This window comes from Heloderma suspectum, chromosome 1 (assembly GCF_057233095.1).
Source record: "Heloderma suspectum isolate Gila_16-S chromosome 1, 16-S_ref, whole genome shotgun sequence".
NCBI classification, from domain to species: domain Eukaryota; kingdom Metazoa; phylum Chordata; class Lepidosauria; order Squamata; family Helodermatidae; genus Heloderma; species Heloderma suspectum.
This window is the reverse complement of record NC_139458.1, coordinates 86,405,161-86,431,180: the sequence shown is the minus strand read 5'-3', so window position 1 is coordinate 86,431,180 and position 26,020 is coordinate 86,405,161. Positions and strand designations below refer to the sequence as shown.

The window sequence follows — 26,020 nt, the reverse complement described above, 5'->3', positions numbered from 1 at the left end:
CTAGACCGAGCAAAATCCTCGTTGGAGCAGTTGGCTTTGCTCCTCTCCATTGAAAGAAAAACGGATAAGAAGTATTTGGTTTTCAAGAATATTTATTTTCCTAATCTTCCTGGTGTCCCAGTTGAACTTCAGGTGCTGATCTTGTTTCGTATATTGTGCTGGATTGATGAAAAGTTTGTCTGACTGGTCTTCCCATTTTTGAAATAAGAATTTCTCCTGCTTAACATGCAGTGTGCATGTGGTCATATATGCATACATAAATCTCACAACACCACTTGAAACAGTCTCTTCATTACCAATTTACTACTCTGCTTGCCCAATTCCTTTCTGCAGATAATATCACAAACAAGAGACCTGTAAATTGTTTCTTAAAAGAAGGAATGAGATTGCATCCTGTTGTGGGTTTGCATCAGTGGAAGGTGTGCACCCCCCCCATTACCACCTACTGCAGCCCTCCATGCCATATTCCATACTGCTGCTGGGGGGTGGGTGAGCAGGGGAGGTGGCTGCAGTGGGTAGAGGGAATCCATGAAAATAAAGTGCCCCAATTTTCCTCTAAAGGAAGCCACCATTGGATACAACCTTTTGCTTCTCTGAATTAATTTTTGGAGAGCATTCTCGCAATTCTTTCAGTTGCTGTAATCGTGTTTTGGACTGCCTGAATAACAAACGTGGTTAATCACATTATATTGTAAAAAAAACAAAAAAATTAAGTTGATGTGGCTTTTAAATCAACTTTGAATATATTTGCATATTACAACAACTTTGAGGATATTAAAAAAAATTGAAGTGAGAGTTTACTAAGCAGACTGCCCCTTCACTGTTTTTAAAGACCATGTTTCATGTTGTAATAATTTGGGAATCTTGGATATAGAACATTTCATAGTAGTACATTAACAACAAAAATGGCTTCATCAACCTACCACATTCATATCTCATCAGTATTGTGGAAGGTCTAAGGACAGGACCACACATTGCTGGAGATGCATGACTGTCACTGAAAATAGCAGCTCTGAGCCATCTTCTCCCTCACCAAGTAATATATGGTTAAAGAGAATACAATAGAATGTCACTGCAGTTTGCCTCTACCCCATGCTTTAGTTTACCTGGTTTGTTTGCTAAACATTGTAGAGGGTGGAGAGGAGGAGAAGACGCCGAACTGCTGGTTTGGGCAGTTACCTCCTGTAACATGTAGTTCCACCACAAATGACTTTGTGTGGGTTTGGATGACATGCCATGGCTCATCATAAGTTCTTTAACTCATGAGGAATTAACTCATGAGGAGCTGTGGCACCACAGGCGCCATGTTGCACATGCAACCCCCACTTTGGGGTTGTTGTGTTGTTCAAACCCAGTGAGTGTGGGTTATGCGAGGATTAAACAACCCTCACATAACCCTACAACAAACCATGGGTTATGGAAGGTTGTTTAAGCCTCGCATAACACACAGTCGCCAGGTTCGCATGACATGACAACCCCCGAGCGGGGGTTGCATATTCAAAATGGCAGCTGCACACAGCAGACTAATCTTGGGTTAAATAACCCACAATGGGCTGTCATGTCGTGTGAACAAGCTCACTGAGTTCCACAGAACCTGGTGTGCTTTAGTTGCCTTTGGTTCTTATTGCTAGAAAGAAAGCCCTTAGTGGTTTCACTCTGAAATGTGAATATAATCTGCTGGCTTTGAATGCAGGCAGGAAGGAAAAAAAGTATGTCTTCATTGTTAGCACAGTTGTATCTAAGGCTAGCATAGTACTGTGCCTTTAAATCTCCACCCCACTGCATAATCATGGTTCAACTTTATTTGAATACTGCTGTGCTGCATTTTCTGCCATTCATTGGTACTGAGAAGCTTACAAGCCAGAATAAAAATATACTATTTACAGTAAAACCATAACTTCAGTAAAACAGTAATAAAATAGCCAGCTAAAAAAATCCAGTTAAAAACAATGGAACAGTTTTAAAATGGAATAAGTCAGCCTGCAGGAAAAGTTTTCTGAAAAAAGCCAGGTTTTCATTTGGAAATGAAAAATCAGCAGTGAAGGCAGCAAGAGGCAATAATAAGAGGCAGGCAGCAGGAACAGCAAGAACTGGGATAGGACTTTTAAACTAGGGTAGGATTCCAGGCTCTCAGTTGCTGCCTGTGCTTTTTGCAGGAGCCAGTCCATTTAACATCTTGACTGGAAAAGTGAGGGCATTGTTACACTATGGTGAGATGTGGGAGAAGGCCTTCTTTGCTGTGGCACCCTGGTTGTGGAATGCCCTCCCCTTGGAGGCCCGATTGGCGCAGACATTGGTTTCATTTCGGCGCCAAGTAAAACATGGCTTTTTACCAAAGCCTTTGAGGGCTAAATGCATTCCCTAAAGCACCACACTGTTTCAACTGTTTTATTGTTTTAGATTTTAATTGGTATTAGCTTGTATAATGGTTTAATATGTTTTTAGGTGTTTAAATTATTTATTGTTTTATACTGTTAAAATTGATTTTATCTGTATGCCGCCTTGAGATCTTAATGATATAGGGCAGGATACAAATGTTTTAAATAAATAAGTAAGTAAATAGTTATTGGCACCATCTGGCTACTAGAATGGCAGCCTTGGGATTTGGGGGATGAGGGCGTAAAAAGAGACCTCTGGGGTGGCACCAAAGGGGCCAGCTTTGGGCTGGTGAGAAAGGGTGAGGGCACAGTTTGTTTTTGTCTGAAACTCTTGGAATAGCCATTGAGGTTTGTTTAATAGAGCCTTGAATGTATTGGAAGTTACACCCTATCTCCTACCTTTATTGTAGCTGTATCTTATTTTAAAGTTTCATCTCCTGGTTTTCAAGTTACCCAATAAATATGTGTTTGTAGATCCAGGTAAGCAAGGAGGGTAGTGTTGGAGCTGATAGTGCTGTCACTGGTAGAGTCCTGGGCAGGGTGAGGTGAGTGAAAGTGAGGTGAGCTGAGTGAAAGACTGTTTAGATATTTGCGTACAGCCTTACCTTCCTGTCCTTCCTCCAACCCTACTGTTCCTGATAGATCTGTAAGTAATCCATCAAGGATATAAGTGCTACTCCTGAATGCCAGGTCAGTGAATAGTAAAACAACCGCCATTCAGCATTTCCTCCTGTGATGATGTCAATCTGGACTGTGTTACAGACACCTAGATGGGAGAGAAAGGTGGGATTAGCCTTTTCCAGCTTTAACCACTGGGTTTACAGGTTCAGCATCAACTTTATGGACAGGGAGGGAATGTTGCCATGTTTCATCAAGATTCCATCTCACTGACCAGGTGCCCTGTCTTAACAGTCCACTAAACATCAGTGTTTGCATGTCGTATTGGGGTCTTGATACAGGACAGGAATTCTAGTAGTCCATCAGCCACCATGCTGCCTGGCAGTCTCCCTTCCTGAGCTGACAAATGTGGTGTGAAGACTTATAGTTCCGGAATACTTTACATCCATGCCACCTGGGACAAGGCCTCCTTGCTGGGAAAAACTCAAGACTTCATGGCCTCCAGGGCAACCATGGGACTGTCTCAAATTATATTTAGCCCAACACACTTAGCTGGGCATACACTAGATCTGCTGTTCTGTTCAGATCAGGATGATGTTGATCTGTGGGTGGGAGAACCTTCCCTCCATTGTCATGTACAGATCATTGCCTACTCAGGTTTGGGCTGTTGGTAATACCTGATACCCACTTCAGGGGTGGGAGACCCATTAGGTTGGTATGCCCCTGAAGGCTTATAGATTTGAATGGATTCCTGATAACTCTTAGGGTTATTCCTACCAACATGCCTGGCAGTTTCCTGGTTGATCTATGGAATAGGGAAATGACCTAGGAGATTTACACGATCACTCATAATGTCCTCTCACTGTTTATAGCTGGCCAGGGCAGGAAAGTGATAGTTCCATTTCAGGTAAATTGCTTGTATCCATTCTAACTTGGATTCCACTTAGGGTTCAGATTGTTGTCCCTGAGAATGTAGATAGGTTCCTTGGAGAAGTGAGACCAAACACAAATATTATTGACCCTTGCCTATCTTGGTTGCTTAATCTGGCAAAATCAGGCATAGAATAGTGGGCATACACTATTCTATGATTCTATGATTCTATGATTCTATGATCTCTAATTGGATCTCAAGTAAATGCCTCCCTTAGTGGCAATAGTTCCCACAGTTCTGAAGGTGTGGGGAGAACCTTATTAAATTAACTTACTTTATCCTGGCGACATTAATAACTCTTGCCCTGTGCCCAATCATTCATAGCTTAGTAAGTGTTTGAGTACATGATTGCATCTCAACTAAGGGGTTTTCTGAATGAAACTTATTATTTGGTCCATTTCAGTCTGCTTTTGAAACTGAAATTGCCCTCCTCACTCTGATGAATGACCTGCACTGTGAGATGGACAAGGGTGTGCTGCCCTGCTGATTCTCCTGGATCTTTCAGCAGGTTTGGATATCATGAACTATGGTATCCTTCTGGAAGGCCAGACCCAGAAGGTGGTGCTTGGAGACTTCTGTTGTACTCCATGGTCTTTGGCTTGTAGTGATTCCATCTTGTCTCCCATGTTTTTTAATATCTGCATGAAACCACTGGGTGAGAGTATCTGGAGGTTTGGACTGAAATATCATGACTATGTAGATGAAACGCAGTTCTACCTCTCATTCCTATAAATTGATAAACTGGTGCCTGGAGTAGCTTCAGGGATGGATGGGGGTTAACAAGATGAAACAGTCTAGGCAAGACAGGGGTACTATTAGTCAGGAATACTGGAGATCTAGATAAAGTGGTTCAACCTGTCCTGGGGAGCAGGTACATAAGGTTGAAGCTCTTAGACAGTACTCCTAGCAACCACTACCACCTCAGCACAAGCTTAGGTGGTAGTGGTTGCTTGGAACGCCTTCTAACAGTTTCACCTTATACACTGAGGCCTTACCTGGAGAAGGCAGAGTTGGCTTTAGTAATCCATGGTTCAGTTACTTCCAGAATGCGTTATTATAATTCACTGTATGTGGGACTACCTTTGAAGACAGTCCAGAAGCTTCAATTGGTCCAAAATGCGGCAGCTAGTCTTTTCTCTGGTGCTTGCAGATCAGACCATATAACTCCGGTCTTATGTCAACTCCTTTGAATTCCTATTTGCTTCTGGGTTCACTGGTTCTTTAAAGCTTTTAAAGATTTCTTTTTCAGCCCTAAATGCTTAGGACCAGAATATCTTAGGAACTGCTCTCATATAGGTCTGCCCCTGAATTGAGATCAGCATCAGAGGCCTTGCTCTTGGTGCCATCTCAGGACATTGAGCAAAGTGAGCACAAGAGACAGAATCTTCTCTATGGCAGTGTCGCATCTAGAATGTTGAAATTTGTCAGGAAATTTGTCTTTTACCTGAAATTGAAGATACTTCTATTTAGATAGACGTTTATTGTGTAATATCTAATTTTACTGTATAACATTATTTGCAGTTGCTGCCACTAGGTTTGAGTTTTGCTTTTTAAAGTGTCGGTCGTATTTTGTTGTATTTGCATTTTTATTGATTATATTATATGGTATTATGACTTATGTAGTACACCACTCTGGGAACTTTTAGTAGAAGAGCAAGAGATGATGACGACGACGACGGGTGGGAGACACTACAAGGATAGCCCATGCCCTAGCAGTTTACTCCTCTGCAAAGGAAGGGATGTGCAGTAGGACCTCCCCCTGCCCATAGATGTACAGTTAAACTTTGTAGAGGAATGTCTGATTTTTCATGTTAAATCTCTAGCTTATTTTGCCCAGCATAGCAAAGGCTAGGGTGTTGCTTCTAAGAACTTTCTGTAAGATCCTTAGGCACATCTCTTAACTTGAGTCATGCTGTCAGTTTTGTTGGCTACAATATACTGGTGGGAGCAGCACATGAGTTAAACATTGAACACCAGAATCCTGTCTCAGTGGATCTTCTACTCCACAATTCTGGAAGATGGATTCCACAGCCAGAAGGAGTCCATGTTCCTAAGTGTTCTATAATCTGCAATATGGGGGAAGGGAGTGAAGGAGAGCGACTGCGCAGGTTCGATTTTAGTGATGTGCATATAAGTGCTTAAGCAAACAGTCTACTCACATGAGCAGTATAACATGGGAGCAACCAACTTATGTAAGATAATATTCCCTTACCATGGACTAGAAAATGGCAAGTTATAGATTTTCTTGTTCAAAGAACTGCTCAAGTAAGTTTTTAAAAACATTGTTTACTTACGACTCGATTTTTAGCCTGCCTTTCAGGGCACACTCCTCCCAAGGCAGCTCACAGAATTAAAACAGCATAAAATAATTAAATACATAACAAGAAAACCCCCAATCTAAAAACAGCAGTAGGAGTTAAAACTAGGGATGTACGAAAATCACTGACCTTTCGTGGATTATGCTGATGGTGGGGGGGAGGCACTCCGTCTCTCTCCCCAGAATCCTGGGGGGGGGGGAGGCGCTCCGTTCCCCCCCCCCCCCGGAATCCTGGCCGGCCGGCTGTGCTCCGCAGCGATTCTGCGGAGCCGCCGGCTGGCTCCGCCAGCAGCCGGACATCCAGCCGCTGGCTAGCAGGGACGCAAATGGCGGCAGCCGTAGCCACCACCATTTGCGTCCCTGCATTCAGCCGTGATAGGCTACGTAAATGTTTATGTAGCCTATCATGGCTAACTTTAAAACAACAACAACAACAACGCACGTATGCAAATGGCGGCGGCCACAGCCGCCGCCATTTGCGTTCCTTATTTTGGCATGTTTTAGTCTACGTAAACATTTACATAGACTAAGACGGCGAAAATAAGGGGAACGCAAATAGTGTAGACTATTTGCGTACGCGCGTGTTTGTTTTTTTTTAAGTCAGCCGTGATAGGCTACGTAAACATTTACATAGCCTATCACGTTTTTGTTTTTTTTAAAACTGGAAATGGCGGCGGCGGCAGCCAGTCGGAAGACCGTCCGGAGCCGCCGCTGCCAGGAAGATCCGCCCAAGGTAAGTATCGTCCGGGGGGGGGGGGCAGGCTGTTCCGCCACCGATTTCAGGGGGCCGAATGCGCTGGCATTCGGCCTCCCCAAGATCTGTGGCAGAACTTTCTTACATCCCTAGTTAAAACCCTATCAAACCACACTTCAACAGAAAGCAGAATACATTTAAAGGCCACTCATGAGTACTGAGCACTTATGAACAGTATGTTGTGCGAGTGAAGGTTTGTTAGGAAAAACTGACACTCCCTAAGAAGCAAATACTATGCGGTGTTTCCCAGAGTTCTAGGGAATGAGTCAAACCTTTCTTCTGTGGTAGAGTTACCTACACTCTACATAAATTCATCGCTTCTGTGTATACTCTATCCATGACCATAGTGCACCATGTAGGTGGTAAGTTATCTGTGCGACTGTGTAACCTTTGGCGTGCTTTGAATTGGGCACCTCTGTTCTAGAGAAACATTAAAACTATTGGATACAAGTAACTCCATACAAGTTAATTGCATTACAGAGGCAGCTTGCTTTTTACCACTTTATACAGCTGGGGCAGACAAGGGTTGCCATAACAACAATGACAGAGCTAAATATAGCATGTTTTCTACTATTTTGCTTAAGGTAGAATGCTGATGAGGTATTAGGGTGTGCTTAGTTACTTTTTATGTATTCATGGTAGAGAAATCTGATTGATGAAACCTAGTGAAAGTATGATAGAATTATATATGGGGATATTCACTTACATAGTTCCATAAAGAGAGCATGCTGTTGGCTTGAATGTATCCATTATTACATGAAAAATGTTGTTCTGACTTGTGGCATTGAATTGGATCCTGCTAGTGCCCCACATTTATCATGAATTGCTGCTACAAGGAGAAAATTCTACAAAGACCTTGACTTCAGGGAAATGTTGTAGCAATTGTGCTTAAAAGAATAATCAACTGAAATGATGCACACAATTAATTGGGCAGCTGATTTTTAAATTAGCACTTATAAAAATGGTATGTGGGAAACGTTAACCTAGAAGAAGTATTCCCTCTTGTATGAAAGAGAAGGAAGCAGCAAGAAGATCACCCCTTTGCTGCTCTGGTTCCCTCATTGGCTGTGTGCCCACAAAGGCAGAGTCCAGTTGGTTCAGCTCACTTCTACTCCAGCTTAGCAAAGGAAAGCACTCTAATTTAAAACAGTGTACCATGGGCTACAGCTTCGGCCAGCACCAAATTAGGAACAAGAGAGAGTCTCTGTAATGCACTAAATTATAACAATTTATATAATTATAATCCAACACATTTTGATAAAAAAAAAATCAAGGACATTGGAAAAGAACTCTCTATTCTCTATGTACTCTGTTATAAAGTGATTCCTGGCTGTTGCTGGTTAGGGACCCACTGAGGGTGCCTTGCCCAAAGCCCCCCAAATCCTGAAGCTGTCACTATGTGGCCTACCACTCTGAAGAGTCTTTGACCTAGGAACACCTAATTATTTTGAATGAGTTCAAATCTCCAGGGCCAGATGAACTGCATCCTAGAGTAATAAAGGAACTGGCAGAAGAACTCTCAGAACCGCTGTCTGTTGTCTTTGAGAAATCATGGAGGACGGGGGAAGTGCCAGATGACTGGAGGAGGGCTAATGTTGTTCCTATCTTCAAAAAGGGCAAACAGAAGGAACCTGGGAACTACAGACCAGTCAGTCTGACATCAATCCCTGGGAAAATTCTGGAGCAGATGATAAAGCAATCCATCTGGAAGCACCTTGAAAACAATGCCGTGATTACTCGAAGCCAACATGGATTTGTCAAAAACAAGTCCTGCCAGACGAATCTGATCTCATTTTTGGATCAAGTAACCTCCCTTGTGGACCGTGGGAATGCTGTAGACATCATATACCTTGACTTCAGCAAAGCTTTCGACAAAGTGCCCCATGATATCCTGATGAGCAAACTAGCTCAAAATGGGCTAGATGAAACAACGATCCAGTGGATCCACAGTTGGCTACAGAGTCGGACTCAAAGAGTGCTTATCAAAGGGACCTTCTCAAACTGGGGAGAGGTAACGAGTGGGGTACCGCAGGGCTCAGTCCTGTGCCCAGTGCTCTTCAACATTTGTATTAATGACTTGGAGGAGGAGATGCAGGGAATGCTGATCAAATTTGCAGATGACACAAAATTGGGTGGGATAGCTAATACTTTGGAAGTCAGAGACAAAATTCAAAGTGATCTGGATAGACTGGAGCGCTGGGCAGAAAACAACAGAATGACATTTAATAGGGATAAATGCCAAGTTCTGCACCTAGGAAAAAGAAACCAAATGCACAGTTACAAGATGGGGGATACGTGGCTCAACAACACTACAAGCGAGAAGGATCTCGGAATTGTTGTCGATCACAAGCTGAATATGAGCCAACAAAGTGATGTGGCTGCAAAAAAGGCAAATGCTCTTTTGGGCTGCATTCATAGAAGCATAGCTTCCATATCCCGGGAAGTACTAGTTCCCCTCTACTCAGCACTGGTTAGGCCTCATCTGGAGTACTGTGTCCAGTTCTGGGCACCACACTTTCAGAAGGATGCAGACAAACTGGAGAGGGTTCAGAGGAGGCAACAAAGATGATCAGGGGACTGGAAACAAAGCCCTATGAAGAGAGACTGAAAGAACTGGGCATGTTTAGCCTGGAGAAGAGAAGAGAAGACTGAGGGGAGATATGATAGCTCTCTTCAAGTACTTGAAAGGTTGTCACAGAGAGGAAGGCCAGGATCTCTTCTTGATCATCCCAGAGTGCAGGACACGGAATAATGGGCTCAAGTTACAGGAAGCCACATTCCGGCTGAACATTGGAAAAACTTCCTGACTGTTAGAGCAATACGACAATGGAACCAATTACCTAGGGAGGTGGTGGGCTCTCCCATACTGGAGGCCTTCAAGACGAGGCTGGACAGCCATCTGTCAGGGATGCTCTGACTTGGATTCCTGCACTGAGCAGGGGGTTGGACTCGATGGGGTTAGGCCCTTTCTAACCCTACTATTCTATGACCTCTAGTGCTAGCTTTTGTGGAGGTGGAGGGTGACCGGGGGGGGGGGGGGGGCTGAAAGCCCCTGTGTGCATAGCCGTGAACAGTCTCTATGGAGGCTTTATTGCCTGTCTTGAGAATAGTTAGTATTTGTACATGAAACTTTGTGTTCTGTAATATGTTTAATTTCTGCTGTTTCTGATGGTTGTCTTGGTATATTATGTTTACCTTTTTAGGTCAAAGGGAGTTATAGTGAATGTTTCATCTTTTGCTGGACTTCATCCATCTCCATTTCTCGCTTTATATTCGGCAACCAAGGTACATATATCATGTGTTGGAATCTTGTATGCAAATCTAATCAAGAGATGGTGTGAGGTCATCTCTGGAAACCCTTTCCTGAAGCTAAGCTTAAAGGAGAGATCTCAGTTTTTGTAAATAATAAGTAAATGCTGTATATATGAAAAGAAATCATGGATTTCACATGGAGGATGAGCCATGGAGAACTATTTTATCCTATCATTTCTATTTCTGTTGTGCCTTATAGCTTTGTCTTTGACTACAAGAATTATTTGCCAATAAAGCAATGTTCTAGAAGTTAGTGTGCTATTTAAAAAGTACTCATTTGATAGTTTGCCTGTCTGCTTATAATGTGCAGGAGGCTACTCTTCCTGAAGATACAGTGTTTCCTTTTGGTAGACCTATAACAGGGCATATGCTAATTCATGAAGTTGTAGATGTATGCAGTGAACGGCCTTTTTCCTTACAAAGTAAATAAAGTAACAACCACTTGTCAAAATACAGTATTTGTTTTATATATATTTATTTGAAGCATTTTTACCCTACTCTTCAGGCAAAAAGGCTCTTAGAGCAGTTCATAAAAAACAAGACAGTCCCTGGCTCAGGCTTACAGTCTGGAAGACACAGCACACACAGAAAAGGGGGTGAGGACTAGTTCAAAATGAAGAGTTTTTGTTTCCATTTTAGATTAACCATAGTTTACTCTGTCATCCAAATCTGAACAAATTGTAGTCAATCTTAACTATGGTTAATTGAAACAATCGGGCTTCATACAGTGGTTTATGAAGTGGGCATGTTTCAGCTAATGATAGTTAAAAAAGTAAGCACAATTAGTCTTTGGACAGTTAAACTGTGGCTGATCTAAAACAGAAGCAGAAACTTCCTATCTTCTTGTGGCTGCACCAGAGGAAGAGAGGGAAGGCGAAGCAAGTAAGCCTCTGGCTCATTTTGGCAAAACTGTTTGTTTGTTTATTTATTTAATATTCTGCCTTTTTGCCAAAAAAAAATGGTGCTCAAGGTGGCCAGTAATAAAATCCAGATTAAAAACAAAATCTTACTTAAAACACAGCATAAAACAAGTAAATTAAAAACACAACAACAAAATAAGCATTACCAAACAAAAAAACCTTCAGCAACAGACCAGTTTATATGCCAGAGGCCAACTTGAATAAGAATGTATTTGCCTGCTGCTGGAAGGACAACAGAGATGGGGGACAACCTAGCCTCCCTTGGCAGGGAGTTCCTTAGCCTGGGAGAAGCCACTGAGAAGGACCTTTCTCTTAACCCCACCAAACGTGCCTCTCGTGGTGATATCAAGCGAAGGGCCTTCCCAGAAGAACTTAAAACCTGGGCATGCTTATATGGGAGAAGGTGGTCTTTCAGGTAATCGGGTTCCAAGCTGCATAGGGCTTTATAGGTCATAGCCAGCACTTTCAATTATGCCTGGAAACAGACTGGTAGGCCAGTGAAGTTGTTTTAACAAGGGAGTCATGCGCTCCCAGTAACTGGGCCTGGTCAACTGTCTGGCCACAGCATTCAGGACCCGCTGAAGTTTCCGAACAGTTTTCAAAGTCAATCCCATGTAGAGCATATTACACTAGTCCAAACAAGATGTAACACATTATTATAGGCTGGTTCACATGCAGTGACAACCAAGGATTTAACACCCTGGGTTGTCAAGAATGAGCCAGCGTACTAATCTCTGTGGCTCAACCACTCCCACTTGACTCCTTGTGCCAGTGGGAACAGCTTAACAACCCAGGGATGTAGCATCCGTGGATTGTTTAGTCACTCCCACTGGCGGAAGGTACCAAGCAGCAGCAGCATTTGAGCCATGGGGACTAGCACAGGGCTCATTCACAACATCCCAGGGTCTGAAAAAGCCAAGGTTTTTCACTGTGTGTGAATCAGGCCTATGGTTTAGCGTTACATGCAAACCAGGCCATAATCTTTAAAGCTGATATTCTCATGAAGTTGAATGTTATGCTTCTAAGGAATTGTGGCATGTATTCAGCCTTGAGTCATGATACTTAGGTATTTCTGCCCCTTCTGTTTAATGCAGATAATGAGAATTACTTGAAAACAAATTGGTGGTTATGAATGTGTTTAGCTGGTCAAGGTAAAATAATTTTAATGAACTTAGGGAGCAATCCTATGGCCACTAGACACTGTCTAGAGGGCTATAGGATATACTCATTTCCGGGAACTGACCTTGGAGCCCATAGTCCGAGGTCAGTTCCCGGAAATCTGACCTCCCCCGTCGTCTGCGCTGCCTGAGAGGGTTGCATGAGGAGTGCAGAGCAACTGAAAAGGGCAGGGCTGGGGGGCGTTCCAGAGCGGAGAGAGCAGAGCTGCACGTATGACACATCCAATGTGTCGTATGGCAGCTTCCTCTCCCAGTCGCCCCCCCCTGCTGCTAGACAGCCGAAAACGGCTGTCTAGTGAAAAATAAGGCAGGAGAGGCTCAGAGGCAACAATCCCCCCTGTGCCCCTCCTACCTTGCTTTGGATAGGCGGTCGCCTCCAAGTTCGGAGGCGGCTGCCTATCTAGTTAGGATTGCGCCCTTAATAAAGCATATAATCATGGAAACTCTGGAAGAAGGAAGGTGTCTAGACTAGCATCCTGATCAACCATGATATGGTGCCAATGTTCTTGTGTAGTTTTGTTTTTAGACACGCAGTTTCAGCTTGGGTTCTGCCCAAGCTATATTTGTAAGATAGGGGGTTTAGTCTTTTTCAGTGACTTAACATATATGAAAATTGTAATATGTTTATGTGTACCTACGCATAGTGTATTCATTATACACTATTCCTTTTGCGTACCTTTAGGCTTTTGTGAATTTCTTCTCTCAATGTATTGGTACGGAATACAAAAGCAAAGGTATTATTGTTCAGGTGAGTGGAATTGTTCCATTCCGTTGTCCCTATTTGTGTGATTAACATAAGGTGATGCTGACAAATAACTCCAAAATGTGGCAATGTCTGAGGCCTGGCCCTGCTGAATGAGGCTTAGTGAGCAGCCAGTAGAAGCAGAGCCTTCTCATTAACAATGTCAGCTTTCTAGAATGCCTTCCCTAAAGAAGTTTGTTCATTTATTAATTATACATTATATTTTTAATCCACCCAATAGTAAGCATTCTCTGGGCAGACTACAAACTTAAAATAATAAAATACAGTGTAAATATTTAAAAGATTAATACAAGCAGTCCGAAAAGAATAGCTTTTAGTTAAGATGGAACAGTTTCTTATTTACATGCTTTTACTGTAGGTGCTCTGTGACCAGTTTTTGTATACTATTGGTATTTTATTTTTATTTTATATGGGATGTTTTTATGTATGTGATTTTATTTATGATGTAAGCTGCTTTACATTTTATGTTTGTTAAGAAAAGTGGAGTAGAAAATAAAACCGGTTTCCTTTGTGGGAGGAGTACAGCGTTTTGTTATTTAAACTGTTAGTGCAGTTCATATGTTCTTTAATAAATATGTTCGGATATGACATTAGTGTAGAGGGCCACCTTTTATTATTTCTCTCCAAGACTCACAAGATACTCATACACAAACTGATCAGATGGCACTGTGCAGTTTAAATGCAAACATCACACACAACATAAAAGGCTGTAAATAAGGCCATGTTTACCCTACAGCAAACAAGTCATCACACAACAGAAAATAAGGGTCCCAAGTAGAAAGTGGTGCGCTCCTTGTCCTTGAATTAAATGACAGGACCTTAGAGTGGATGGTAAGATTCTGTCTTCAGCAAATGTTTTGTTCTATGGAGACTGAACCAAGACTAACATTTTGCCAGACCTAGGTGTGTGGTCATATACTACTTAAAGTAAGTAGATAACTTTACTTGCTTATTTTTAACCTTAACCATTTTTTAAAAAGTTAGACAAGTATTGCTATACAGCTACAGGTTCTTTCTTTACCTTGGGGTGTGTGTTGCAGTGTAAGTAACACCTAAGTAATATTCCTTGGGAAACTAATGAATGAAATGTTAAATATTTAATTGGGGAAAGGCAATATAGAAAGAGATTCTAGCACCAAATATGTATTTAAAGGAGTATATCAGAATTAGAAAGACTTAGACCTGTTTTGAGGCCAAAAGCTGTATAATGCTATGGCTGTACTACTTTTAGCTCACTTGTGGTATTCAATGGCTCATCCTTTGGTGCCACCCAGTGCTGTAGCTGAGCAATGCAACTTTGAGGCACAATCTGTATTCTCAGGTCATTTTAATCCTAGCTGAGTAAACCACAATGTGCATGCTGATTGGTGCCCATATCAAGTGCTTCATCTAACTCTATGCTTCTCATTGTAACTTGCTTCTCTGTGACATCTTGCACACTCAAACCACAGTCAAACTAAACCGTTGTATTAATCTGTTGTAGATTTTAAGTAAACCTTTAAGGCAGCAAGTTATAAGAGCAAAAAGCAGGGTATAAATCAAGGCTGCACAACCTTTTCAGCCCTAGTATCTGCTTGGGGGCCGAGGGCCACATATGTACACACACTGGTGGAGTGTGTAGTTTCTCTGCCGCCACTAGTGGTGTGGGGAACCCTTTTCTATTCCCAAGTAAGCAGGACTGAACCATTCAGCAGCATTGTCAAATAACATCCCAAGTACCAAGCCTCTGCATGTCTACTCAGAAGTAAGCATGAACAGCATGTCAAGAAGTAAGCAGGACAAGACTCAGAAATAAGCAGGACTTAATCATTCAGCAGCTTCCTCCCCATGTAACTTGCCTCCTCTCCCCCGTAGGGAAAACCACTTATCTTGAATCAGCTGTAGATTGTAGATAAGAACTTTTCCCTGCTGGAGAGAGGGAGTGGGATCTGGGGAAAAGGCTAGCAAGAGATCAGCTAGGCAGCAGGAAAAAGTGGGTGGAGTGCCGTTGCCATGGGCTATACTGGGAGCAGCCAAGGGCTGCATGCAGCCCATGGACTGTGGGTTGTGCGTCCATGGTATAAATCAACTAAATAAAATAAGCCCAAGTGCTGCAAAGGCCCATTCCATCCAATGAACAAGATCAGAATACCTCATGCATGACATCTATTTAAGTGCATATACTGGAAACCTATAATGACTGTAGATTTTAACTATCTAAATGATCATTTTTCAGGGGAAGCTATTTCACATCAGGCCTACCACAGATTTAAGAAACCAGTAGCAGAATCCAGACTATGTGGGCTGGGCTGAATAACGTTATCACCTTGTTTTAGATAGATAGATAGATAGATAGATAGATAGATAGATAGATAGATAGATAGATATCTGCTGTTTTTGAGCTACTGGAGAAAGGATGACACAGAAGCCAGGAGCCCAGTGGAAGAGAAGCCCCATCCCCCTTTAACTGTTATCACTCAGGTTTTTGGATTTTAAAAGTTATCTATCTATAGTGAAAGCTGTTTTTAGGTTTATCATTTAATATTTGGTATTTCCTTTGCTTCTTGAAATATTAGGTATACATGAAGCTAGCATATAAAAACAAGAAAAGTGTTCTCTCTTCTTTTCAGAGTGTTCTACCATATCTTGTGGTTACAAAATTGTCTAAGGTCCATAAATCAAGCACTTTTAGACCTACTCCTGAATGGTACGTAAAATATGCCCTCAACACGGTTGGCCTTGAGTCTCAAACTCCTGGATACCCAGCTCATGACTTTATGGTATGTATTATTCAAAGCTGATTGCTCTTACTATATCTGCTATCTGAGAAAAGACAATTGTGACTTTTTAGAACCTTGAAGATAGGTTATTGTAACTTTTTTTCACTTAATTAGCTCATTGACGTCTTTGTCTTCAGTACCTTGATAATGAGTCTCTTTCTCTCTTCATTTCTTAGACCTGGGCTAGCAAGTTTATGCCAAAGTGGTATAGCACAAAGGTCATGGTCAAAACAGCCTTAAAAGGAAGAGCTCGTCATGTGAAGAAGCTAAAGGAAAACTAATATCCTTGGCAGTTTTGTATCTACATTCAAGCACCAAATACTTTGTCATGTCTTAAATTATTTGAAATGGGAGTTTTGAGGGGACCAGTGTGAACCAAGAGAAAACTGAATGAGGGGCACAGGAAAAGCAATGAACTACTTGTAGATTTTGTCTGCTGTTCTGCACCATTGTTTTAGAAAGTGGTATGCTATGTTTGACTTGAACGCTAACTGGTAGCCCTACTTACTGGCTTTACTGAAATGCCCTTAGCTGCAGCAGGGTTTGGGAAATTATGTGTGTGAGAAATTTGATGGAAGTTGAAGTAAAACATGGTTGTCGTTTGCAACAGAATACAACCAGTGTTTGTGACAGACTAATCCATACAGTATCCACTTAACTGAAACCTATTGTGACTAATTTTTACATTGCAGGACACCACACACTAGATCTGGGCAAGTTTTTCTCCACTATCATACATTGGCCATAATATATTTGAATTATCAGCATACGTATCTGTCATATGATGGATATCTTCAGGCATCCAACTCCCATGTAGATCTCGTTTGGACCATTTGATGGAGTGGGGGAAAGGAGAGGAGGGAAGAGAGTAACTGAATGCAACATTATTGGTATTAAGTGAAGGCAAGGGAATGGTGAGTTTTTAAAGTATCACCTTGTGGTAAAACATGAGCTGTGGAAACATAATAGAATATTCTTTGTAGATGCAGCCACTGCCCCACAACTTCAGAGTACTCTTACGGAGGACTGTAAATGTGAAATGATTGCAGTCTCCTTTATGAAGCTTAAGTGAAAGGGCTTAATGTGATGGCTGCACAGATTTCATATGTTGACAATAGGTTACTACTTTTGTTTACTGATGAGGATATTCTTAGTAAACTGGTATTATGTGGGTGGCACAAACTGCAACAACAGACCCAAACATGTAACCTGTGGCTTAGAAATTGCCCTATAAAAAGACTGTGGCTTGGATTGAAAAATGTGTTCATGCAATTCTGCATGTGCAAGAGGGCTTTCCTACTTTTCCACCACCCAACTGCTCTTGAGAGTCAGGGAGCTTTTCAGCATGGTGTAGGGTGTGGCTCACATGGTTGCAACAGGAAGGAGAAGTAGTGGAAAGGAGGGTAGCATCTTGTACAAGTGCCCTCCTTTTGCACAAGAACACTTTTGGCTTCAAGCTCATGTTGAAATTTGAAATACATCGCTTGAAAATGCTGGTAGTAAAATTCTTTGTTGCATGTATATTTGGCGCTCAGTCTGAAAAGCTGCATCTTTGAGACCATATAAAAATTAAGGTTTAATCTTTAAATCCCAGTGTTTCCTCTGCTCAAGCATAACCAAATGTGGGTTTTCAACTGAAATAAAATGAAAATGCTATGACTTTAGATGCTTTCGTTCTTTGCTGAAAACAAATTTATCTCCAAAGGACATGATCAGTTGTAAATGAGCTCAGTGTTGAGAGCAAAGAATCTTAGATGTGTGTGATCAATAGAAGCTAGTGGTAGCTGAAGAACAGTAAATGGGGTGAGTGGGGAAAGCAGTAGTTGCCTCCCATCATTCCACTTCGTTTTGTGTCTTGATCAGTTGCCTTTGTCAGCGGTATATGTTCAGAACAATCACTCTTGAGTGTTAGTTTGAGCTCCTTTATTGATGCTAGAAACATTGTAATGTCAGCCCCTTATACCACTCTTGGAGGAATAATGTAAGGCTTTGATATGAAAGTAAATGTGTGTTAAACATTATTGTACATAGAAAATAAATGAAAACCGATGCAATGGTGCTGATCAGGAATGAAAAACAAGTTTTGTTACAGAATGTGCTTGCATTTTTAGTAGAGAGTTATTTGAAAGCAGGTGGATTTTAACTATATAAAGCTACTCTTATGACTATTTGGAACTGGGGGGAGGGTATTTGAAATTGCTGGCATGCCTATGTAACTGAGTGCTTTTCTAACCCATTCTGTAAAACTTTAAATTTAAAATAAAATTAGATTTTTCTGAATGTTTAGCTCTTGCTTCTTTATTTAGCTGTCCCATGAGGGTGAAAGTGGAGAGTGCAAAAGCTGGTTTGAAACTCAACATTAAAAAAACTAAGATCATGGCATCTGGCCCCATCACTTCCTGCCATATAGAAGGGGAAGAAATGGGAGCAGTGACAGATTTTACTTTCTTGGGCTCCAAGATCACCGCAGTGACTGTAGCCATGAAATTAAAAGACGCTTGCTCCTTGGGAGGAAAGCTATGGCAAACCTAGACAGCATAGTAAGCAGCAGAGACATCACCTTGCCGACAAAGGTCTGCATAATCAAAGCTATGGTTTTCCCAGGAGCAGTGTATGGCTGTGAGAGCTGGACTATAAGGAAGGCTGAACGTCGAAGAATTGATGCTTTCGAACTGTGGTGCTGGAGAAGACTCTGACAAGTCCCCTGGACTGCAAGGAGGTCAAATCAGTCCATCCTAAAGGACATCAACCCTGAGTGCTCATTGGAAGGACAGATACTGAAGCTGACGCTCAAATATTTTGGCCACCAAATGCGAAGAGAAAAGTCACTGGAAAAGACCCTGATGTTGGGAAAGATTGAAGGCAAAAGGAGAAGGGGACGGCAGAGGATGAGATGGCTAGATAGCATCACCGATGCAATGAATATGAACTTGAGCACACTCCGGGAGAGAGCGGAGGACAGGAAGGCCTGGCGTGTTATGGTCCATGGGGTCACGAAGAGTCGGACACAACTTAACGACTGAACAACCACAACAACAACAACGGCTGACCCATATGACAACACAGTGCAAAATACTTGCAGAGCTTGACTCCCTTTAAACATAAAACAAAACTTCAGTTAGTATGTTATTTAGCCGATCATGAGCTATTGCATAGAAATAAGTGGTTCTCATTATTTTTATTATTATATTTATATCCCACCTTCTTTCCTCTTCCAAAGAACCCAAGGTGTTTACATGGCCCTCCTCCTCCCTCTTTTATCCTCAAGGTAGGTTAGGCTGAGAGTTAGTGACTGGCCCAGAGTCACCAGTAGACTTCATGGCCAAGTGGGGACTACAACCTGGATCTCCTGAGTCCCAGTCCAACACTCTAACCACTACACCACACTGGCTCTCCAGTGCCAGTTACATCCAAGTGAAAAATTCCATGTCCAGTAAGTCGGAGAAACTGGTCACAATCCACATGAACAGCATAGGCTCTATCTGTAAAACTTGGATTATGATATAAACGCACTGCAGATTTCTAATGACTCGTGGTTTGGTGTGTGTTTTTCCTTCTTGTTTTTGAGATATCTACTTTTGGTGATTGTGGGAAAACATTTGAAAATGTGTACATGAAGTTTGTTAGCTGCTCCTGTCTCTGGGCCTAACAGCACATTGCACATAACTGTAACAAACTTCTGACAGCAGCAGTTTTTAAGGAAGATGTGAAGAGTTACAGGGTTATTGCCCCCCCTTCTCCTTCACGTCACCCTCTTCTGAAACTGCTTTTCCTCGGGGGGGGGGGGGACTGTCAGTGGTTTGTTACACTCATCTGCATGTGGTTTCTCTCATTGATATGTTTATTTCACTTGGAGTCCTTAGTTTTTCAACTCCAGCCCTTGGATCTTAATTTGGTCAGGAATTCAATCCTAAAACATGATGCTAGAGCTCAGCGTTGGCACCAGTGAAATAGTAAAAACAATTGGAACCTGCAACAAAATGTTGTAGCATATCACTGTCCCCTAACAGGAGTGCTCTTTTCAGAGCTTCAGCCAGCCTGAAACCAGGAGTCCTGTAGGCTTGTGTGTGTGGGAAAACGGGTGGTCAGCAGAAAAAGACAGGAACAGGTAACACACCCTGGTCAGAACTAGTACCTACCTGCCACCTTTTGCTGTCAGGGACAGTTCCTTCTGACCTCACTACTTGCAATTCTTTCTGCACAACCACATTACTGTATATAAACCTGAAACTCCTCATAATACTCCATGCATCTAATGAAGTGAGCTATAGCGCACAAAAGCATATGCCAAAATAAATTTGTTGGTCTTTAAGGCGCCACAATATGTAGATGATACCACTTTGATGGCTGAAAACAAGGAGCTGAGGAACCTCATGACGAAGGTGAAAGAAGAAAGTGCAAAAGCTGGGTTGCAGTGAAACCTCAAAAAACCAAGATTATGGCAACCAGCTTGATTGATAACTGGCAAACAGAGGGAGAAAACATGGAGGCAGTGACAGACTTTGTCTTTCTAGGCGCAAAGATTACTGCAGACTCTGACTGCAGCCAGGAAATCAGAAGACGTTTACTTCTTGGGAGGAGAGCAATGACAAATCTTGATAAAATAGTGAAGAGCAGAGACATCACACTGACAACAAAGGTCCGCATAGTTAAAGCAATTCCCCGTAGTAACCTATGGCTGCGAGAGCTGGACCATAAGGAAGGCGGAGCGAAGGAAGATAGATGCTTTTGAACTGTGGTGCTGGAGGAAAATTCTGAGAGTGCCTTGGACTGCAAGATCAAACCAGTCCATACTCCAGGAAATAAAGCCAGACTGCTCACTTGAGGGAAGGATATTAAAGGCAAAACTGAAGTACTTTGGCCACATAATGAGAAGACAGGACACCCTGGAGAAGATGCTGATGCTAGGGAAAGTGGAAGGCAAAAGGAAGAGGGGCCGACCAAGGGCAAGGTGGATGGATGATATTCTGAGGTGACGGACTCGGCCTTGGGGGCGCTGGGGGTGGTGACGGCCGACAGGAAGCTCTGGCGTGGGCTGGTCCATGAAGTCACGAAGAGTCAGGAGCGACTGAACGAATAAACAACACAAGACGCCACAAGACTCTTTGCTGTATTCTTTTTTTTAATGGAGTAAGCCCAACTGTAAGACTACCAGGGGCTACTAATCACGATGGTTATATATATGCCGCCTCCAGTTTCTTTCTTTTTCTTCCCTGGATCACAGGCGCCATGCCTCTGAGTATCAGCTGCTGGCAGCAACAGCGGGAACGTGCTGTCGCCCTCGTGTCCTGCTTGTGGGCTTCTCAAAGGCATTAGTCGGCCACTGCGGAAAACTGGGCCCGGGCCCAGATGGGCCGTCGGCCTGATCCATCACGACTCCTCCCGTGCGCAGCGAAATTTCCCAGAAGGCCGAGCCGCAGCCGGCTGAACTCCTCCTCCACTCGAAAGCCGCAGAGCGCCCTCACTTTCCACGCCCCAGCAAGCGAAGGAAGGGGCGGGAGAGCGGGCGTGGCGGCGAGCGGGATTGGCCGCGGCAGGTTGTCCAATGGATAGCTCGGCGGGAGGCGCCGCGTGGGCTCGCCTCTCCTTTCCGATTCGTGCGGCGGGGGAAGGGGCGTGTCGCTGAGCGCGCGCGCGCAGGTGAGCGGCGGGCGGCCTCACTCGGTGGCGGCGTCTGCCTGCGGTCCGGGACGTAGCTGTGTCTTGTGCCTGGTGAGCGTCTGGCTTGTCCGTCGGAGGTGGGGGTCGAAAGGGGGACGGGGAGAAATAGGAGGGAGCGGCGGGTTAAGGGGAGAAATACTAAGGGAGGGAGGAGAGCTTTGTGCGAGGCTGCGAGAGACGATGAGACGGCGGCGGTGCTGCCGGTGTCCTGTTACAGAGCCTGAGCCTTCCCCAACCCGGCGCCCTCCAGATGTGTTGGACTACAATTCCCAGCATCCCCAGCCAGCTCTGGGGATGGCTTGGGAGGGATGCTGGTAGTTGGGGGAGGCTGCCCCAAGCTCTTTGGGGTCTCCTTTTCGGAGGGTGATGTTTCACATCTACCTATACATTTCCCTGCTTAACAGGGACTCGCTTGGGGACGTTTAAGCTCAGAAAAAAAAGGCGAATAAGGGGAGACATGACAGAGGTATACGAAATCATGCATGGTGTGGAGAATGTGGATAGGGAGGCTTTTTTTCTCCTCTCATAATACTAGAACCCGGGGTCATCCCATGAAGTTGATTGGTGGGAGATTCAGGACAGATAAAAGGAAGGACTTCACATAGTCAGACTATAGAATTTGCTACCACAAGATGTAGTGATGGCCACCAATTTGGCTGTCTTTAAGAGGGGTTAGACAGATACTTGTAGGAGAAGGCTATTGGGGGCGACTAGTCCTGATGGCTATAAATTACCTCCAGTATCAGAGGCAGTATGCTCCTGTATGTCAGTTGCTGGGGAAGACGAAGAAGAGGCTGCTGTTGCACTCATATCCTGTTTGTGGGCTTCCCATTGGGACAGATGGTTTGCCGGCATGAACAGAATGATGGACTAGAAGAGGCCTTCGGTCTGATCTAGCTTGGCTCTTGTGTTCGTAACTTTTGGGGGAGTGTCTTCGGACATTTTTATTTTGTAGGGGTTGTGCGCATGTGTGTACAATGGGTAACCCATTTAAAAAACAACAGGGGAGTGCTTTTTAAACAATATTACTGACATATTTGGAAACCACACAGACACAGTTATCACGCTGGGCTAAGTTTTAAATTGGTGGGAACAGAATTAACCCTCAGTTCGACTGTACAAGGAACCAAGAGCTAGTGATAAAAGAGCTAGTGACCAGAGCCCTGCATGGGAATTCGTAGGACCAAAGTCTTGGTCTTCACCCCTTAACAACAGAATGAGACAGTAGCTAGCGCTGGAGCACAGCAACCACAGAATACTACAAAACTAGCCTAGGTCTTCTGTACGTCCCCTATGAGGAAAGATTATGACTGCGGGGAGGAGTTAGAAAAAATAGTGAGGGGGTGATAGAAGTTTGTAAAATAATGTATAGTATTAAGGAAGTGGATAGGGAGAAATTATTTCTCCTCTCCCATAATGACTCCCTAGGGTCATCCTATGAAGCTGAATGGTGGGAGAGCTAGGTAAAAGGGAGTACTTCTTCACACAGTGCATAGTTAAACTATGGAATTCATTACCACCAGCAGCTTGGTGGTCAGTGAGGTAGATCTTCTGGAAAAGTTTGAACTGGAAAAATTTTGAATGCAAATTAGGGTTATTTACATAGGAAAATATTCAGTTTGCATCGGAAAATGTTCCAGTGCCCTAGAGCAGGGGTGGGCAACTTGTGGCCCTCCAGAAGTTTTGGCCTACAACTCCCATCAGCCATCATCATTGGCTATGCTGGCCAGCGCTGATAGGAGCTGTAGGCCAAAACATCTGGAGGACAGCCAGTTGCCCACCCCTGCCCTAGAGCTATGCAATTTACTATGTTTATTTTACTTGTAATTAGTAAAAAAAGCTAAAAAAAAAAGTAGCCTATGTTATTTTTTTTGTCCTAATACATCACCTGAAATATTTGAGGGAAAAATTAAAGTACACATAATGTGATTTCAGTGTTATATTATGTAGTCATTTTTATTGGAATACTTGAAAAAATGTAAAGACAATAACATGTTGTTTACGTTTAAGGGGGGGGGAAACCCAAAGGTACTGAAGCCTGTTGACACTAATTAATTTTAGCAACACAAAGAAATGTGCATGATATGCTGACAACCACTCATCTGTTTCAACTCTCTTCCACTAAGGTTGTTGTGGCACCTTCAGTTTTGCTGTCACTATTTATTCTTTCCATTTCAGTCTGAGACATACATGTATTTCAGTGTCATAGATGTAGTCTCTCACATACTTGCTGAGGATAATCACCTGAAAAACATAAATTACAACTTTGAAACTGCCAAGCTTGCCTAATATTGTATTTGCAATTGGCATACATTCATTTTAACTCATGAACCCATGAACCAGATCATTCTCCATGGAAAAATTAAGCACTGGAAAAAATTTTCCCACCTACCAACTTGGATGGCTTTAAAGGGGGATTATTAGACTAATTCATGGCGGATAAGACTATCAATAGCTACTAGTCAAGATGGTTGTATATTATCTCCAGTATCAGAGACAATATACTTCTGAAAGCCAGTTGCTAGGGAACACAAGTGGGAGGATGTTATTGAGCTCATGTCCTGCTTGGGGGCTTCTCATGAGCATCTAGTTACCCACTGTGGGAACCAGTACTGGACTAGTTTGGCCTTTGGTCTGATCCAGCATGGCGTTTTCTTTGTCTTTTCCTGCATCCTATACCCACTTGCCTGGGAGTAAGCCCCATTAAATTAAATGGGATTTACTTCCAATTAGACCTGTATATGATTACATTCTTAGTCAGTGTAGTAGTATAAGTCATAATGCAAAATTATTGTTAAAGTATGGCATATGGTTGAGTGCAGAGACTGAAGTAGGTTGCCTGAGGCCAAACAGCAAGCTTGTGAATTATGATTTAACGGCACAATGCTATACGTGTCTGCTCAAAAGGATGTACCCCTGAGTTCAATGAGGCTTACTTCCAGGTAAGTGAGGATAGGGTTGCAGCCTGTGATAATATTTGAACGGAGGATTTGCAGGTTCTAGGCCATGCTCTTAACTGCTGTGTTACACCACCTCTGTAGAAGCTACAGGCATTTTAATGTGAATATCTAAGTTGCTTTATAGCCTTTTCCTTATATTTTGAAACAGGAAAGAAAGATAAATCCTTTTCAATTGGGGCTGGGATATACTGTGAAGAAGAAAAAGAATGGAAGATAAAAGACGAAGAGCTAGAGTACAGGGTGGCTGGGCTGGCCCACTTAATAACAGAGCAGCCTCTTCTGCAGGCAAGATCCTGTTTTTGTTTACGTTTTAACTTATATAAATGAACTAAATGGAAAAGGGTTGTGTTGAATTCTGGTTTTCTTTCACTGTTAAAAGCATGGATCTTCTTATTTGTTAAGCCACTTAACCTAAGGAGCAAGCCCTTATGGTCATAACATTGTAGACTCCTGTCAAAATTCATACTGTGTCATCTATCTTTGTATGAGGGAACATAACCCCATACCAAACAAGGGGAGATGAGCGGGTGGAGAGAGCTTTGTTGCTCTTCATACTCAAGTCCAACTAGTCTGTGTGCTTGCTTTGGGGACTTCCCTTCCTGCTTCTGACAGGACTGCGTTCCCCACTGACATCACCGGATGTAGTGGCATTTGGTGTGCTCAGTTTGTGGCCCAACGTGCGTAAAGCTTCCATTGTTTTTTGGCATAGGATGCGTTTACATCAGGGTGCACGACCTTTTCAGCCCCAAGGGATTCATGTGATACTAGATCAGGGGTTGGGGGCCACATGTGCATACTTACATGCCCTTCTTGGATCCCCAAGTTCTGAACAACTTTCGCCCAGTCTCGAATCTGCCATTTGGGGGCAAGGTGACTGAGCGGGTGGTGGCGATGTAGTTGAAGGCACACTTGGAAGAAGCTGATTATCTAGACCCATTTCAGTCGGGCTTCAGGCTTGGGCATGGGACAGAAACAGCCTTGGTCGTCTTGGTGAATGATATGAGGAGGGCTCTGGATAGGGGTGAATGCTCCTTCCTTCTTCTCCTCGACCTCTCAGCGGCTTTTGATACCGTTGACCACGGTATCATCCTGGACTGCCTGGAGGGGTTGGGCATTGGGGACACCGTATTGCGGTGGTTCCAGTCCTTCCTCTCCGGCAGGTACCAGAGGGCACTGGGAGAGGAGGTTTCGGACCCGTGGCCGCTTACTTGTGGGGTGCCACAGGGTTCCATCCTCTCCCCGATGCTATTTAACATCTATGTGAAGCCGCTGGGGGCTATCATCAGGAGGTTTGGGGTGCAGTGTCATCAATATGCGGATGACACGCAGCTCTACCTCTCATTCAAATCTTCACCAAGGTTGGCCGTAGAATCCCTGTCCAAATGTCTGGAGACGGTGAGTGGCTGGATGGGGAGGAATAAGCTGAAGCTGAACCCTGACAAGACCGAGGTACTTTTGGTGGGAGACAA

At 43.2% G+C, this 26,020-nt stretch overlaps 2 protein-coding genes across 2 annotated transcripts in view; both read left to right on the top strand.

Moving 5' to 3' along the window:
* HSD17B12 (hydroxysteroid 17-beta dehydrogenase 12) overlaps positions 1-18,215 on the top strand; it is an 88,654-nt gene extending 70,439 nt beyond the window's left edge. The window contains exons 8-11 of the mRNA XM_084850964.1: positions 10,202-10,283; positions 13,091-13,156; positions 15,781-15,930; positions 16,107-18,215. Of these exons, the coding sequence (XP_084707090.1) occupies positions 10,202-10,283; positions 13,091-13,156; positions 15,781-15,930; positions 16,107-16,211 (403 nt within the window). The 3' untranslated portion in view covers positions 16,212-18,215. The remainder of the gene's footprint in view (positions 1-10,201; positions 10,284-13,090; positions 13,157-15,780; positions 15,931-16,106) is intronic.
* Positions 18,216-21,568: 3,353 nt separating this feature from the next.
* The window catches only part of ALKBH3 (alkB homolog 3, alpha-ketoglutarate dependent dioxygenase), a 39,344-nt gene continuing 34,892 nt past the window's right edge, over positions 21,569-26,020 (top strand). Inside the window, exons 1-2 of the mRNA XM_084850951.1 lie at positions 21,569-21,642; positions 24,700-24,836. Coding sequence (XP_084707077.1) covers positions 24,758-24,836 — 79 coding nt within the window. The 5' untranslated portion in view covers positions 21,569-21,642; positions 24,700-24,757. The remainder of the gene's footprint in view (positions 21,643-24,699; positions 24,837-26,020) is intronic.